The sequence below is a fragment of the Camellia sinensis genome, chromosome 8 (assembly GCF_055761805.1).
Source record: "Camellia sinensis isolate YWXY chromosome 8, ASM5576180v1, whole genome shotgun sequence".
Lineage (NCBI taxonomy): Eukaryota > Viridiplantae > Streptophyta > Magnoliopsida > Ericales > Theaceae > Camellia > Camellia sinensis.
The window spans coordinates 118,783,836-118,802,651 of record NC_138968.1 but is presented as its reverse complement, the minus strand read 5'-3'; the positions used below and the strand labels follow the sequence as shown (position 1 = coordinate 118,802,651).

General features: G+C 28.0%; 1 protein-coding gene across 1 annotated transcript; it reads left to right on the top strand.

Moving 5' to 3' along the window:
* The first annotated feature begins 2,758 nt into the window (after positions 1-2,758).
* On the top strand, positions 2,759-17,368 carry LOC114322263 (uncharacterized). Its single transcript, XM_028269538.2, has 14 exons — positions 2,759-3,348; positions 12,216-12,327; positions 13,304-13,416; positions 13,503-13,625; positions 13,722-13,894; positions 14,035-14,110; positions 14,491-14,577; positions 14,715-14,795; positions 14,916-14,948; positions 15,545-15,598; positions 15,734-15,775; positions 16,088-16,166; positions 16,258-16,328; positions 17,075-17,368. Exons 1-14 carry the CDS (start codon positions 3,166-3,168, stop codon positions 17,180-17,182), a joined length of 1,335 nt encoding a protein of 444 aa, XP_028125339.2. The 5' UTR covers positions 2,759-3,165; the 3' UTR covers positions 17,183-17,368.
* The last annotated feature ends 1,448 nt before the right edge of the window (positions 17,369-18,816 follow it).

The window sequence follows — 18,816 nt, the reverse complement described above, 5'->3', positions numbered from 1 at the left end:
TTTTTCGAAAAACACAGTGAGTTAAAACAAATCAAATTATAATTTTTTTTTTCTAGACAAAATACAAATCACAATTTTTTTTTTTTGTGTGTAGATATGCCAAACAATTGGAAAGAATCGCTGAATATTTAGATTTAAGTTTTGTGACTATTTATCTTTATCTAATTATAATTATATTTTTTTCATAATAAAAAAATAATTTAAAAAAGAACCATTAAAATTTTAATAAAAAGATTATTTACCGGCTTTAACATAAAAGGAAAAAACGAAAAGGTCACATGAATTTGTATAGATTGCTCAGTGCCTTTTTGAGAACATAGTAAAAAGTCGCGTTCAAAACGTGGCTGTCAAAAACGTAACAAAATCTCTTTAGAAAATACAAAAAATGCAGCCCTAAAATTACAAATTAGGGTCTATGAAAAAAAAAATAAAAAAATAAATCTCTTATGTTAGATAAGGATATTTTGATCATTTTAATTTGATTTGACAACATAAATAAATATTAAATTAAAAAATAAAAAATCAACTTTTTACTAACTTCTTAAACCACTTCTAAAAAATCTAAAGAACTTGATAAAAAGCTAAAACCAATTTTTTATCAACTTTTCAAAACAACCCTCAGTGTTTGCATACGTGGAGATAACTTCAAGTTCCTTTGGATGTTGTTGCTCATTGATTGCTCACTGTTTGCATACGTGGGAAAGGGTGCAATAGATATAGGAGAAGGTTTAGGTTTTGTTTGGCATTTCTTGAAAAAAATTAAAAAGTTGTTATCTTATTTAAATTACATTATCTTATTTAAGTTACATACCTTTTTATCACATCACTTTAAAATCAATTCATATTTTATAAAAAGTCAAAAAGTATACTTATTGAGAATATCCTAAATAACCCCTTAGGGGTTGTTTGGAATGTCCTAAATAAGTGCACTTTTTGTCTTTTTGGACTAAAAAATTGAAAAAAAAATATAGATGTTTAGGTTAATTTTTTGACTTTTTATGAAAAAATATGTATTAAAAAATTATATAAATTAATGTGTAGGGAAAAATTAAGATTGAGAGTTATGCAGCCGTAATTTTTGAATTTTGATGAATAATAATAACTTTTTAACTTTTTAAATAACTTTTTAATTTTTTAAGTAACTTTCCAAACTTGATCTTAGTCGAGGAGTGAGAAGAGCTGAAGTGAAGTGCTGCCTGTAAAAGTGAAGTCAAGAAGTTAAAAGGGAGTTAAGTATGATAGAAGTGAGAGTTAAGTATGATAGAAGTGAGAGAGACTGAAATAGATATAAGAAAAAATTAAAAAAGATGTGTATGTGAGAAGTTAAAAAAATTTGAAAGAAATTAATAAGTATTGAGTTTTTTTTTTAAATTAAAAAGAATAAAACTGAGAAATTAAAATTTTTATAAAGCTTATAAATTAAAATTTTCATTTTTCATATATAATACATAGCTACTTCTACAAAATACATCCGTTATCCCTCTATGAACTTTACAGCCTTTCTTTTTCACGAGAGGATAATTTTAAAAATTGGGCAATTGTGGAAGTGAGGTCACCACCACCGTCACCATCATAATTAATACAATTTATAATAAATTAATTTTAAAAAATACAATTAAATATAAAAAACTAATTAAAAGTTTTTCTGAAGAAAACATTTTGTGACTTTTTCTTCCAGTTAAATAATATTTTTTGCCAAAATATAATTGCCTCTTTACAATTTTGAAAGGAAAGTTCTCCAAAGTATATGCGAACTAAAATATCGCAATAAATAAGTTTCACATTTATGTGAGTGTTTGATAGAAATTTTGGTAAAATATTTAGATTATATTTGATTAGATTTTTAAAAACTTGTTTTAATTTTTTTAATTAAAAATTAATTTGGTGAAAGAAATAAAAAAATTAATCATTTTTTATATAATTTTATATTTTGAAAGATGAAAATTAATTTTTACAAATTTAAAAATATCTTTTTGATATTTATGTTTATTAAATTAATTTTTATTTTAAAAAATCTGAAAATTTATTCTCATAAACAAGAATAAGTTTACATATCCAGACACATCCACCCATCATTGTGTGATAGAAATTAAATTTGTTTAGTATGTGATCCACGTGTAAAATAAATTTAAATTACAAGATGATAATTTTGAATAATTTCTGAATAATTTCTGGATAGTTAACAGAAGAATGCTATTGTGAGGTTTGGTATAGACTTGTCAATGATCCAACTTATTTATATTATATGGTTTGTTGAATAGATTATTCATAAAAAAAATTATATTAATTAAATATATGTAAGTCTATAACAAAATTATATTTGATTTTAAAAAATAAATAATTAAAATAATTTTAATATTTTTTAAAATAATTAAAATTTAATTACAAGATTACAAACATATAAATTATATTTTTTACCTGACGTAACCGACCAACCTATAATATCACTATATGCAAACCAAAGAAGCCCACGCTTTCCAGCTGTTTTTATATCGAAAAGAATAATGATAGAAATTATTAAAAAATATCATAAAATGAATGTTTAATTTTTTAATTAATATTTAATATTTTACAATATGTATAATTTAAAAATAAAAAATCTTTCACGATTAATTTCATAGTATTTTTTTCATCACGTTATTCGGAAAACAAAGTGGTGGCGTACATGCTTACGTGGCACATAAGTGACACCACATGCTGCCAACGTGTCACTTTCATTTCAACCCTTAAAAGGATATTGGCGGGCAGCTAAGACTTCGCTTGGGAGTCTTTGTTGAGCCGGCTTACCTCTTTTTATTTTGAATAAATTATCGATAGATCTTTAGACGAAAATGATGAAGTGGAGCCAGCCAAGAAGTTTTGAGAGGTCCAGCCAGCCAGCCACAGGGAAGGCCAGCTGTTCGCACGCTGCCTAGACGAGCCACACGTCCGATACATCGCGTCGGCACACGATTAGCAACTACTATTTCTTTACTTTCCCTTCCAGCCAACCTATCAAATGAATGGCTTTTCAATTCATCCATTACTCAACACGCACATACACACACACTCTCTCTCTCTACCTATTATACCTAATTTTATACGTATAAAACAAAACAAATAGATAGAGATAGAGAGAGAAAGAGAGAGAGAGAGAGAGAGTGCGAGTGTTTTTTGAAGACGAAAATGGCGTGGAAGAGCAGTGTGAGAGAACTGAGACATCTGATTCACCTGTTATTGCCTCTCTTCATCCACTGGATCGCAGAGGAGATGACCGTTTCTGTGCTCGTCGATGTCACCACCAGAGCCCTCTGTCCCGGCGAGTCCACTTGTTCCGAAGCTATTTACATCAACGGCGTTCAGCAGACGGTACTCTCTCTCTTTCTCTCTCTCTCTGTTGCATTCCCTTCGTTTGGTTCCTCGGAAAGTGGAACATAAGAAATGAGGAGAATATTTTTTTCTTTTCCTGATATTTCTGTGCAACCAAACAGAGCTTCAATTTTTTCCTTTCATACTTCTAGAGTTGATATTGATCCTTGTATTATTCCTCCCTCTATAGAATTTTTTCTGTATATTATATGTATGTATATATATATATTTGATTGAAATTGGTTGTACGTATCGTCTTAGTGTGCTCGTCCGCTTGTATGCTTAGGAATATGGAATTTCATGAGAGTTATTTGGCTACTGAGAAAACTCTAAGGTTTGAAACTACGATGATTTTGGTAACGAAGAGGACTAATGCGAAACTTTCTAATTTCATCCTTTGAGCCACGTTCTTTCTTAATATTGTTTTGTTTTTCAACTTTAATTGTTAACTGACATGGACTTAATTAGATAAATAATTGTAAACAATAGATATCATTTTTTATTTCAAACTCTCCAAAGGAAGTTATTTTTTTAGAATTTTCATACATCACTTAAATAATAACTGTTTGGAGTTATTGGGTGGATTTGGTTTGGTTTTGAGTGATAAATTTTTTAAAAAAAATTTGAAGAGAAAGTTTATAATTTTTTTTAATTTGTTTGGTTGTATATTTTGAAAATAGGTTTGGAGTATGGAGTTTGGGATAATTTGATATTTTGTTATGATTGAATAAATGTATATGAGAGAAAAAATAATTGATTAATGTGTAGAGCAAAAAAAGTGATTTTAATTTATTTTTTTTTCAAAATCACTAAACTAAATAAAATAATTTTTTTTTTTTTTTCCAAAAAATTACTCTTTCAAAAACAAACAAACAAGGCTATTATATTTTACAATAGTTGATTCCCATCTTTAAAAAAAAAAAGAAAAAAAAGAAAAAAAAAAAAAAAAAAGATAAGGAGATGGTTTCTTTACAGTCGGCTTCAATCTGTTCCGTGGGCCCTACCTTTTTAGGCTTGGTTTGGGAAGTAGGTTGGCTTTTTGGCTTTTTGGCTTTTTTGGCTATTTTAGCCTGGGCTAAAAAGCTTGGTTTGGGAAGAGCTTTTTGGCTTTTTGGCTTTTTTGACTTTTTTTGTGAGAGAAGAATGTAATGATTATAGGTTGGATGTGATGTTTTGTTTGTTATGGCTAAAATAGCCTATTTTGTTTTTTGTGATTAAAATAGCCAAAAAAACCTGAAAACTAACTTGCCAAACAGAGGCTTAAGAGATGATTTTTTTTCCGGTCGGCTTCAATCTGTTCGTGGGCCCTACTTTTTTTAGGAGATGATTTCTTTCCGAAAAATGATGCGAACGCTAATTAGTGGTTGTATTAGAATGTGATAGCGGGTCTCATTTACTGTTATATATGTTTTGTGTGTTAATTTTTATTTTATTTTATTTTTTTACTTGTCACATCATTAATAATAATATTAATAATAAAAATTTAATAGTATATAACATTATTGTTACTATAATATATTGATGTTTATTTCAAAAGCTATTAACAAAAATGTTTTGGAGTTTTCAAACGTGAGCTCTAAAGGAGGGGATGTACTCCGTTCTATGAATGTGATGTTTTGATTATTTATTTAATTTTTATTTTACCCATGTCGCATTATTAGAATTTTTTTTTAGATTTTAAAATTTAGAACGGTCTACCATTGTTCTTTTAAATTTTATTTTAAATAAAAATAATTAAAAATATTATTATTTAATTTTAAGAGTAAAGTCGTAATTTGATAAAATATAAATTAATTTGACAAAAATAAATATCAAAAAAATATTTTTGAATTTTTAAAAATAATTTCTATCCATTAAAGATAAAATTATATAAAATTAATAAGATTTTTACACATTTATTTTTATCAATTTATAAAAAATAAATTTTCTATCAATTTTTATCAAATGAATTTTTATTATGTGTTTTGATGATAATCATGTAATGGATGATTGTTTTTATTTTCATTAAATTAGTTTTTATTTTTTCAAAAGTCAAATATAACAATTACTTTGATATTATTATTAAATTAATCCATTAAATTCAAAAATCTAAAATTAAAAGCATTTCATATATTAAATACATCGATTATATAAGCCTGGCAAACACCTATTACATTATCATTATCCAAATAGATGATAAAAATTAATTTGGTAAAATGAATAAATAAATAAATAAATAAATGTGTAAAAGATTTATTAATTTTACATAACTCTTAACTTTGGTGGGTAAAAATAATTTTTAAAAATTGAAAAATATTTTTTTGGCATTTATTTTTGTTAAATTAATTTATATTTTATTAAATTGACAATTTTGTCTTCAAAATTGAGCAATGATATTTTCAGTTATCTTTATTTGGAACAAAATTCAAAATTTAAGGTGAAATGCGTCACAATTAAAAGTCATGGACCAAAGTGACACGAATACCAAACTATAGCGATTATTAATATAATTTTCCCTTAAATAAAATATATGTATATTTTATTCACAATTTTTTCATTTCCTTTTTTGAAGGTTCGTTTGACAATCACTTTTTTAGTTGATATATTTTTTATTTTTTTAGCTTGAGACTCTTTTTGTTTGTTTGATTTTTTTGTTAGGCTTTTTTGGTTTTTTTTTTTGGTTTTGTTTTGGAATGACATTTTTTTTTATCATTTTGTAATTTTTGACTTTTTAATTTATTTTATTTTTATCATTTTGTGATTTTTAACCAAACCGGGGCTAAATCCATTCCAGCCGAGTCAATAGCATTTAAATGCCTCCTGATCCGAGCCAATCTGATTCTCATTTTGCCAAGTTGTTCCCCTCATATTTTTGTAGTTGATCTTGGTCCTTGTGTACTCTCTCTCATGTCGAAATTGGTGGTCGTATCATCTTAGTTGGATTGCGATTAATTGGAGGATTACATATCTAATGGTTGATCCTCTCTCATTGTTGATCTAGTTAAAAATGTGTTGATAAGTTTATTGAGTTCATTTTAAAATTTATTTTAATAATTTGAATCGTATATTTTTATAAATTTGTCGAAAAAATAATTTATCTAAAGATTTAGATTAATTAAATATTAGTAATTATATGATTGGATTACATTAAGGTCATGTTAAGTTTGGACTAATAGTATGTAAAACCCACCTAAAAAGTGTTTAATTCGTGGTATGAGTGAGGGGATTAATCATCTCCTTAGATTAGTAATCCCCTTATGCGATAAGACTAACAAAGCTATGAGAAGGTGGAGTTTAGAAATTGAGTGAGGGGATTAGTAAATTTTTAAATAATTTTTAAGTGAAAAATATATTCTTTAAAGCAAAAAAATAATAATTATAATATTAAAAAAATATTAAAAATTAAAAAATATTAATATTATTTATAGTATTACTAAGGCCTCGTTTGGAAACAGACTAATATATGAGCTAAAAAAAATTAGTATGTTTGGGATGACTTTTTGACTTTTTACAAATAAATGTATAAAAAGTAGAGAGAAAAAAGAATTTTTAATTTTTTGATATGAATTATTAATTTTTTGACTTTTTTAATAATTTTTTAATTTTTTGATTAAACCTGCTAATCTCCAAACGAGGCCTAATTTGGTGTTGTACAAATGAACGCTCAACGAAACCCAACAGCTGGACCAAATACGGTCATGATTAGAATGGCTCATAGATTTCTTATCTTCCTAGCTTCTTTCTTAAAGATATTTTTGTTTTTTAGCTCTTATTTGTCGAAAGACATTGACTTAATTAATAAAATACTGAACCCATGAATAGTGGTAGTGTCTGATTAGATAAATAAATAATTAAATATTGTTTTGAGCGGCAGGCACTCCAGATGTCATTTTGTTGGGTTTCACAATTTTTTATTCCAAAACTCTCTAAGAAAGTTACTTCTTAAAAGTATTTACTTTTAATCATCACTAAATAATAATAAATGTATTTAGTTTTAATTTTTTTTTAATTTAATTTTTAAAAAATTGGGTTTTTTTTTGTTTTTATATTTTTTATTTTTAGTGAATATTTTTAAAATTTTAAATATTTTTTATATTTTTTTAGATGTATCTTACCTAGATGTATCTAAATAGTAAAATATATGTCAAAAATATTTTAAAAAATTAATCAATACGCAAAAATACAAAAAAATGTTGAATTTTCATATACTTGTTTTATATTTTTGGTATTTAGCAAATTTTTAATTTTTTTTCATAAATATTATACTTTTTAAGTGTATTTATGTTAAATATGTCTAAAATTTTAAAAAATTATTTAAAATATTAAAAAAATTCAATAAAAAAAAAAGTACAAAAAATGAAAAAGCAAAATTTTTTTAAAAGTAAATTTTAAAAATAGAAACCAAACAGATTGAACACTATTTACTTTTAATCATCACTAAATAATAATAGTTTGATTGGTAAAAATAAAAATAAAAATAAAAATAATACTCTGGCGTCGTAATATTTGTCGGCATATGTTTGTTTAATAAATTTGGTATATACTGTGGAGGGGAAAGAGATTGATTCGAATTGATGCTTCAACCGTGAGATTTTGGATATGCTTCTCTTCCCTTAGGGTGCAAGTCTGGGCTGTGGGCCTACCACATGGTTGGATTCATTTATTTGTCGATTGCTTATTCATTTAAAAACTAAATTAATTTAATAATTATAATTACATAAATTTATGAAGATTAATTATATCCATCTCCCTTCAAATTGTTTATGATTACAAGAACTTCTTTTATGATTTTTAAAATTACACTATTATTATAGAAATGTTTAGTTAATCATAAAGGTATACTCTTTGACCTTTTACCCATTTGTGCATGTGATTCTTGGTAAAATTGGTCTTCATATATATGATATTGTTTTGAATCATTACTTTCACTATAATGTTTTCATTTGATGGTGTTGCCGGTGGATGAGAGATGTGAGACGGAAGTGAAGATGGTTGGAGAAGATGCGAGGTGTTTGGTTGCTAGGATATAATTGGGGTTGGGTTGTTTCGTTGTGAGGATATTGGGATATTTTGGGCAGATTGTTAAAAGTTAATTTTTTGACTTTTAAAACTTTTTTTACTATTGTATGTGAGAAATGATGTGACCTAAAATAGATTAAAAGCTATCTTTTGACAATGTTCCCAAATGACCCTGTTGGGTTGTTTGGTTATTAAGAAGCCTGGGTAATTTTGGTATTCAGTTACCCATATTTGCTATGTTAAGAAATTTATGTTGGGACTCCTAACAATGGGAGATTTGTGTATATTGTCAGTAAAAATAAGAAAGAGATGTGTAATTTTGGAAATTACAAGAGATATTCTTATAATTATCAGATACCTTAAGTGAAGTTTGCGTAATTAACCCAATTTATTATATTTGTTTTAAAAAATAATTTATTTTTTATATAATACTTGTCATTTACTCTTTTTTTTTTTTTTTAAAAAAATATAATAAAATTTTGCAACTATAATTATTTAATCAATTTGATTTTTTTAAACAAATATATCACATTGTTGGAGTGAGACATGGAATTTTTTTTTAAAAAAAAAAAACGGAAGCGAGACTTGGATTGGATCTACATATTTTGACGACACCCACACCAATCAAATTCGCTTACGCTGTGTTTGGTTGGGGGATTTGGAAAGAAATTTGGAAAAGAAAAGGGAAAAGGTGTGTGAAACTAGGTGAAATATAGGTATGTTTTATTTACATTTCACCTATCTTTTTTATTTCCTTTTTCAAATTCCTCTTCAAATCCCCCAACCAAACACAGCATTAGTGAATTGGAGAGAAACTTAATCTTTTGAAGATAAATTAAATTTTCAATACCACATAAGTATCCTAAGCACCATCGCGCAATGACTATACTTAATAGATTATTGAGTAGCTTTATTTGTTAATGATGCAATGCTTTAGTAAAAATATCTTACTGTATTAGCTTTAGGTTCAATTTTTACTCAAAATGAAATATCTTTAAGTTGGAAAGTGAAGCGTATATTAATGAATGTTTGCGAAATTTTTAATTTATATTATGATGAATATTTCACGCACTTTGGGAAGAAGTTAAAAAAATTTATTTTTTTATCCAAAAGAATCTAATTTTTTGTTAAAAATATCACTAAAAAAATTTAAAAATTAATTTTTTACTAATTTCTCAAAACATTAGGTATTTATTAAATTTTTTTTTTGTACATCACAACACAACTTGCTATTTAGATGGACGAGTATTTTGTTTTCTTGCAAGTTTGATTGATCGATACTAAAGAGTAGAGAAATGGTCTATAGCAAGTTGGTGTTGGTGGACCATATTATTTAATAATCCACTTGTGTCAGAAGCCATCGGTCCTTTTTTACTTTTGTCCATATGCCCAGTTCGGGTTGGGTTGCATCATCACTGTCAATATTTCCTACCCAAAATATGTGATAGTTTTAAAAAAAAAAATTATTGGATGAAATTCACTCATTAATGTGATGTGTGTATTTATACTTATATATATATTTTTTCATTGTCACATAAGTAAAATTTAAATTAAAACTCTATAGAGGTCTTTATCATAACGTATTTTTACACAAATATATTTGTTTGAATGTGTCCAAATAAATATTTAATCAATAAAATATTCATTCATAAAGTGTCTAACCTAGTAGCAGGAAGGTACAGACTAAAGCTTTGTTTGGCATAACATATTTTAGTTCATCTTTATTTTTTTGGTCATATCAATTAACATCTCATTTCTATTTTTCTACACATTTTTTTTATTATAAAAAATCAAAAAATACACTTATTTAGAACATTCTAAACCACCCTTAAGGCATTAGGTGGCCATATCTCCTGCTTTAGGCTCAATAACTTTTTGTATATTATTTTTTATAAAGATAATTTCATTTCAGTGGAAATTTGAAAAAATATTTTTAAATTAATGATAAATTTTATAAGTATTAGAAAAATAAAATTATATTTTTTTTTCATAAATATGTAATTAAATTGAGAAAATTACACTGACATGGAACTTTCCCTTCTTTACATCTATTTTTATGTGTGTATGTGTATTGACCCCCCAAATGATAAATGTCACCTGCACCCTCACTTTCTTACTTTTTTTTTTATTCTGCTTTTACTCTAATCATTTCATGTCTCCTCTTTTTCTTTTGTCTCTTATTTCATTTCTTATTCTTTCTTTTTTAGATTCTACCTTCTTCTTCCTCTTCTTCTTTTTGGCAACTCCATATTAGAACAATTATATTATGGTGATTACATTTTTATACCTAATTTTTTCTATCATGTTAATATTATTATAATATTAGTTTTATGAGTTGCATCATCCATGCTGTTGCTAATGCAATAGTATATTATATTATATGATAAACAAAATGTGATACACTCTTCTTCTTCTTTTTTTTGTGTATATTTTGTAATTTTGATTTTTTGTATAGTGGTTACTACTTAAGTGACCACCTCCTACAATTAATAGGTTTGTCAAAATAAAAAATGCAATTTGATCAATAAATAAAATCTCAATTAAAAAAAAAAATTAATCTATATAAAATGAATATGTTTTTATTTTAACTTTTGGCCCCTTCAAAAATGAAATCCTAATTCCATTCCTGATAGAAGAATTGATCAACTCACCTTTTTAAAACTATAAAAAAATTTAAAAAATAAAATAAAATTGTATAGTTTTAAATAACTTTATAGTATAGAATTTATTTTTTCTTCTATTTTTGTAATTAAAATTCAGAATTATTCACAACTTTTATTATTAGGTTTTTTTGGACAATGATATTTTTTTTGTTTGTGTTCAGTCCACACCAAGTGGAGTGAATAATGCAGTTGGGCCCATAATTCAAATTTTTTATCTTGTACGTCCTTATGTTTTTACATTATTTACAAAAATATAAGATTGATATGATAATTATAATTATATGATTTTATTATATTTGTCTTTTAAAAAAATAATAATAAATATATTCTTGAAAATAGACCATTCACTTTTAAAAGTCAAATATGATAAAATTATGTTATGATTAACAAATTAATTTAAGGGACAAATTAATTTAAGGCTAAAATGACACTATTAGTTTGTTTGATTTAGTTTTTAAAAATTACTTTTTAGTTTTTTTTTTCGTTTTTTTTATTAAAATTTTTCATAGTTTAGTTATTTTGTTTTATTTACTTTTTAGGTGCATCTAAAAAGTAAAACAATCAAAATAACAATAAAAAAAAAAATTCATTAAAGAAAAAGAAAAAAAAAAAAAAAAAACCCGAAAATATACTAGTTGAGGAGCAAAGTGTGATTTGCCCATAAATTTGACAGAAGCTTTGGCGGCCTTAGGTGACAACCTCAAAATGCAAATGGTTGGGCGCCCTCCTAGTAGTTTAGAGCATAGCCAAATTTGTTGTAATTGAGATGAATAAGCAAAAGAGGGTTGTTATATATTGCTCCATAAATTTCATCCATCTTTCACCTATTCACACAACAAACACTATGTATAATGTAGGATGTATTATAACCAAAAAATATTAGTAATTGAACTCACATTAAAGATAGTAAAGATAGTGGTTGTTGTGCGAATCCATATAGAAAGTGAAAAAAATTGACAAATTCATCTAGATCTAGCGACAAGTACCATTTTTCACAAGAAAAAATAAAATATGGAGCTGTTTAGGCAGCCCATTGGAAGGGTGCAGGGACCCTGCTCACCCAGGTTGGACAATTGTTGATTGAATTTCAAAATGTTGATGTATGCAACTAATAATGATAGTGATGATCACAAATGAGCAGGACTTTCTTTTTTGTATGTTGCAACTGAATTTTATCATGGATTTTGAATTTCTTTCTACTTAAAGGTTGTAGGAATTTTCAAGATGGTGGTTCTTCCAATCCTAGGCCAACTGGCTGATGAGTATGGGCGAAAACCACTGCTCATTCTCACTTTATCTACAACTATAGTCCCTTTTGGTATGTTTTCTATGAACATTTGTACATGGACCAAAACTTTATGTTGAAGAATTCCAACTGCATTTGATGTTGGTATCTGCATTTAGCTGTGAAAATTTCCTTTGGTACAAACTAGTGTGGTGATACTTGAAACCTAAGAATCACAGATATTTCTATAGAAGAGGTTTGTCGTGTTGTACATGTATATCGGACATGACACTTGTGTATATTAACGCTCTACAATTATTTTTCATTTTTTATAATGCAATTGTTTCATGTTGTTACATGAATGATGATTTTTAAGTTATGGAATATATGGCATTTTAATTTTAACTAATGTTATGTTGCTTTTATTTTACTTTTGAACAAATTATTAACGCGTCATAGGCGTATCATGTCTGGCATTTTTTTATTTTTTATTTTAAATCATCGTGTTGGCATGTTGCTTGTCCTTGTTTGTGCTACTTATGTTGAAAGTTAAATGTCGGTTGGTTCTTTGTTAAGCTTAATTCTTTATTTTCATTTTCAACTGTTCCAACATACAAGTGCCATCTTAGACAGCCCTTAGCTGTAAAGAGACTCTAATTTAACTGAAAATTGAATCAAGAAAAAATTTCTTGAAAGTAAGATATGTTGCAGAGCTTTTGCCATCTCTTTATCATCATCATTCAGCCGAAGGACTGTGTATGATAAGACATTTGTGGTTTCTAATTGATGCAAATTTTCAAGCTTCATGAGCGACACAAGATAATTGGCAGATGCAGCGCGGCCCAGATGTCAGGACAATATGCACAAAAACATTTTATGTGCCATAATGTGTTAATTAACTAATTTTAATTCAAGCGCTTGAAGTTAATGACTTGGTTTCAAAGAGTTTATGTTTTCAAATTGATCGATGATTATTTCCAGCTGGCACATGTGAGTATATTATGATGTGCGAATTACCACATTGATTCATAATGCTCATTTTGCTCACTTTCCTGTGTTGCTGTTTCAGCTTTGCTTGCTATCAATGAGTCAAGGGCCTCTGTTTATGCTTATTACGTTCTTCGTACAATTTCATACATTATAAGCCAAGGGAGTATTTTCTGCATTTCTGTTGCTTATGTGGTAAGAGTTCTTCCTCAATGCTAATTAACAAAAAAAATTACAACCAGTGTGGGGTTATTTGAAATCACATTTTCCCTCTCTGGCAGGCAGATGTTGTCGAAGAAGATAAGAGGGCAGCATTATTCAGTTGGATTACCGGCATCTTTTCTTTCTCACATGTATTGGGAAATGTCCTTGCACGTTTTCTGCCTGAAGATTACATTTTTGAGGTATGTTGGTGCTGTGACTTTCGGCATTTGCTTATGGTGAATCTCTTAATCATCCTTATATTTTTTTAATCCTCCTGATAATGCTTTTTTTTTCAGGTTTCAATTGCTCTGTTAATCTTTTGTCCGATTTACATGCACCTGTTTCTGGTTGAGACAGTCCAATCAACTCCAAGACATCGCCAACATGCTCCTTGGTTGCACAAGGCACTGAAGATTGTCAAGGAACGATACAATTCAATGAGGCATGCAGCAACTATTGTTGTAAGCAGGTGCTTTTATCTGCAAACCATCAGTGATGCTTTTAGTGCCCAGTCCCAAACTAAATTTTGCCAGATCTTTGTATATATTTCTGTTCTTCCCTTAAAGCTTCAGTATAAACATCACTAATGTGGTCCATTTTACTCTGCAGTCCAACGCTCAAGGGTATGTCACTGGTTTCCTTCTTTTATGAGTTGGGAATGTCCGGCATCAGCGGTGTCTTACTGGTACTCATTGATGAAGCCAGATGCAGATATATTTATAAATATGTATATCAGAATAATAATTATGGGGTCCACTGACAAGGAGAAGAGTTTTGTTTCATTTGAAAAGGAAAGAAGTTGATTCTTTTATCTTCAAAACTTCTTTCGCTTTTTGCAAATCGTTTTGACAAAATTGTTTCATGGAAAATTATGTGAACAAGTTTGAAAAATGAAAATGCCATTATTCTTGTTATCTGTTGATAATGGGCCAAATTTTTGCTAAAATGATTTTATATCTTAAAACTCTTGTTTTGTTTTGCTGAATTCTTTGCAAATTGATGTATATGACTGCAAAATTATGGTGACATGCAATTGTTATTCAAGTTCCTTTGCTACCTCTGCAGTACTATCTGAAGGCAGCCTTTGGTTTCAACAAAAATCAATTTTCAGAAATTCTGATGATGGTGGGAATAGGATCAATTGTTTCCCAGGTATTCTTTCTAAAGATCATTTTCTTTTCTTTTGTTACTTTAACAGAAGGAGTCCATTAACTCTACTTCTTGAAATGTTCTTTAAATCTAGAGTTTCTCTACTCACCATATGTTTCTTATCATGGCATTGTTTCAAGATTCTGATTCTTCCTCTCATCAATCCATTAGTTGGAGAGAAAGTGATACTTTGCACAGCCTTACTTTCATCAATAGCTTATGTGAGTTGTCCTTTATTTACTTAATTTAAGCCCTTGCAGCTATGGACTTAATCATAGTTGAAAGTATGTATAAATTTTATCTGATGGAAGTGTTTTTTTTTTTTTTTTTTAAATGCACAGGCATTGTTTTATGGCTTGGCATGGGCTTCTTGGGTATGTACTCTTATTTACTTAAATAAATGTGTAGTTAACAACAGTTTTGAAACTACATTATGGGTAATTAGATGTTCCACCTTTAAACTTCCTCCTAAAATTTCACTTTAGTCTCTCATTTTTAGTTGAGACCACCTATATCATTATTGTAATTTAGGTTCTAATTTCTTGCAAAAAATACAAGAAAATTTATTTTCTCATGAAAGTTGCTATATGTTATAACTTTCTCTCAGAAAAATTATCTTAACCAAACGCATACTAAAAAAATAAAATTTCATTTCACTTTCACTTTCCATCACATTTTTTTATCTAATCAAACGGACTGACAATATCAACAGAGAAAGCTAGGACTCTTGTTTCTATTTTGCCTTTATTTCCACATGTAGTGTATATCGATAAAGGAAAATAACGTACATGAACGGATTTCTTACAAGATTAATTTTCTTACCGCTAGATAGAGACAATGGGTTGTCTAGTGATAAAAAAATCTAGTAAAAAATTCCCTTTATGTATAGAATTACTCTATTGGTAGTATCTATACACACGTTGTGTTGCATCATCTTACTGTTGTTGACTGGAAATCATTGAAAACACAGGTACCATATCTAAGCGCTTCATTTGGAGTCATCTATGTCCTTGTCAAACCTGCTGTAAGTACTAGTCTCCCATGAATGTATATACATTTTGTCGGACGATAATGTTTGGAAAAATCTATATTATTCACCACAGTCAATTTTAATGCTCATTCTTTTTCTTTTTCCCATTTAATTTTTCTGATTTGACAGACTTATGCTATTATATCAAGAGCATCAAGTTCAGCTGATCAGGTTTGTGGAGTAATATGGTGTCTTTAAATTGATTCAACAATTATTAAATAGTTTGCCAACAGCTGAAAAGCCAAGGCAAAACTCCACTGTTAATAATTGAGAATTTAACTTCTCTTGAATCGTGAGGCATTGTTTGGATCTTGCATTTGTGGACGGAAAATAAGTTGCTGTAAATTCTTTAAATCCAAATAAACTCCTCTTTCCAATTTTAGTTTGTTTGTCCTTGCTTGACTTTTGTGTTTTATTAAACAAATTTCCATTTTTACCATCTTTGAGCACTTGTATCGCCTTCTAAGTTCAATTCAAGCACAGGGAAAAGCACAAGCATTTATCGCCGGTGTGCAATCAATTGCAGATTTGTTATCACCACTTGCAATGAGTCCACTGACCTGTGAGTTTTGAGTATTTTGTTTCTGTCTATTTGAACATCAAAATTGTTTCTTTTAATTTATTAACCGTGTGACTTTCTTGTTTTCCCCCAGCTTTATTTTTGTCCAGCGATGCACCTTTCAACTGCAAAGGTTTCAGTATTGTCTTGGCATCTTCATGCATGGTAAACACCCCCCCCCCCCCCCCCCCGCCCCCTCTCTCTCTCTCTCTCTACTGCAAATATTCATGGGAAATTTTTTGAGAAGCCCGACAATGCGATCCCGCAAAAAGATTCTTTAATTCTGTGTTTGGTTGGGAGATTTGTACAGGGATCTGGAAAGAGAAAGGAAAAAAGTATGTGAAACTAGGTGAAATATAGATATGTTTTATTCACATTTCATCTACCTTTTTCATTTTCCTTTCCAAATTCCTACTCAAATTCCCCAACCAAACACAACATAAGAAAAATCTCACATGGCACCCAATGATAATACCCTTATTTTGTTAAAACATGAATTGTGTGCATAATAGGCAATGTGAGACGATTACTTTTTTAAATTTTAAAAATTTAAAATTTTCGTAACTTTCTTTCTATGCATCAATATTTTGTTACATTTTTTTTCTGGGAACCTATTCTAGGAGATGTATCAAACATGATTTACATTCAATATGAGATTTTGTTAAAACAAAAGCAAGAATTTTCTCACTTTTAAGGAAAAGAATAAAAATTCACAAAAACTAAGAAATTTCTCAAATTTTGAAACAAAGAAAAATTGTGAATTTTCTCACTTTTGAAGAAATGGCGATGCTGAGTGCTTAAATGAGGGCAACTCAATTCGAAAATTTTAAAAAGGTACTTAAGCTACCAATAATCAAAGTCAATGGGATCTCACGAGTCATTATTGAATTGCAAATGTTCAATTATTTCAGGTGATATCTCTATGTTGCGCTTGCTTGCTAAAGCATGAAAAGCCATCAAAGAATATCTTGGTAGACAATGGAGAAGATATCGAAGCACCACTTCTATCAAAAAATTAACAGCTGATGTTGGTATGATTGGCAGTTGTTTTTTTTATGTGTGTATCCTTCTTCTAGGTTGATCATAGTGTGTAAATTTTGGTGTTCATAATTGTATCTAATGGGTGTAAATCTATTAAACATAAAACTATGCCATATCCAATGGCTTTTCCACTAATGAAGAATGATAATCAAATCTTAGTTAAATGTGTACTCCAATTTTATAGGTCCTTGAGATTAACGAGTTATTTGGGATGTCCTAAATAAGTGTATTTTTTGATTTTTTATGAAATATGGGTTGAATTTGAAGTGATGTAATAGAGAGGTAATGTGCCTTAAATAGGATAGTGACTTTTTAACTTTTTGACTTTTTTTAAAGATACCAAACGAAGCCTAAATTTGCTTATGTTGTTCTTTGATAGCACAATATGTGCGCTAGATTGATCCCAAGGATCACGAAACGGCCGGGTGAGTGCTGCATTTTATAAAACGTCACATTTAAAGTATAATTATTTTATTTTTTTTCTTATAAAAGTCAAAAAGGTTATTCCAAATAAAAATTTTTAATTTTAGATTAAAATAGTCAAAAAATCAAAATGCAAACCTATATATCAAATGAACCCTTATACATATATATATATATATATATATATATTAAAGTACATAAACATATTCCATCATTAGTAATAATTGTGTTTTCTTAACTTCTCCTAACACTACAAGTTAGAGCATATCCAGCAGAATCTATATATCATCAATTTTGTTATTTTAGCTAGCTTCAAGCTTGAAAATGAGTCTCCAACAACCTCATCAGAAGCTTGCTAAAATGATTTTGCGCTACATTAACTCGTCAAAGAAGATGCGGCATTGTGCTCTAGCCTCATAATTTTTTATTATTTTCTTCGTTCCTCGCGTTGATCTCTGGACAGGTATCCTCTTTAGGTTCTTTTTTTTTTAATAAATATTATATTTGAAAGAAGAAAGAATAAAAAATAATATTTAAACGAAAAAAAGATAACTAAAGTAGATAGCCTTGTTGGAATACATATTAAAAAAAAGACTAGTTAAAATAGTAAAGTAAAAGTTTGAATAGCTATTTTGAGTATTCTTGCTGGAGATGCTCTTCGTGCATAAAGGCGAGGCCCGAATTCGCTAAAATCATGATGTTAAGTCAACTCCGAAGTAAATATTTCATTACGTCATGTGTGCTTTCATGATTTATATAAAATGATTCTTATCTCACACAATTAAATTGGATAACATCGCAAGAAAGTGATTTACTACTGTGATTTTTTTTTTTTTTAAAAAAAAGCTAATATCTATACTATATATATAAACAAATGTAGTGGAGTATGAGAATTCTTCAAATTCTTAATACTAAATTCTTATGGATTCTCTCTCCTACGTGTCACTTCTCAAGTCTCTCCTCCCACTTTTCCTAATTTTTAATCATTTGTCAATTATCTAAATCTCAAAAGCTAAAAAAATTATATATATTTAAATAAAATGATAAATATTTAAATATGAATAACAAAGAGGTAGAGATAAAAATATAAAATAAATAAAATAAAAAGATAACTATTCAAATTTCAACCACAAAACAATATAAAGAGTCAAATAAAAGATAAAAAAATTAACTATATAAAAAATATTAC

Excerpts from the sequence above, each read along its gene's own strand:
- LOC114322263 (XM_028269538.2), top strand. The coding sequence starts at position 3,166 with ATGGCGTGGAAGAGCAGTGTGAGAGAACTGAGACATCTGATTCACCTG. Across the intron at positions 14,578-14,714 it reads TAGGATCAATTGTTTCCCAG|ATTCTGATTCTTCCTCTCAT; the intron begins GTATTCTTTCTA and ends CATTGTTTCAAG. Across the intron at positions 15,599-15,733 it reads ATGTCCTTGTCAAACCTGCT|ACTTATGCTATTATATCAAG; the intron begins GTAAGTACTAGT and ends CTGATTTGACAG.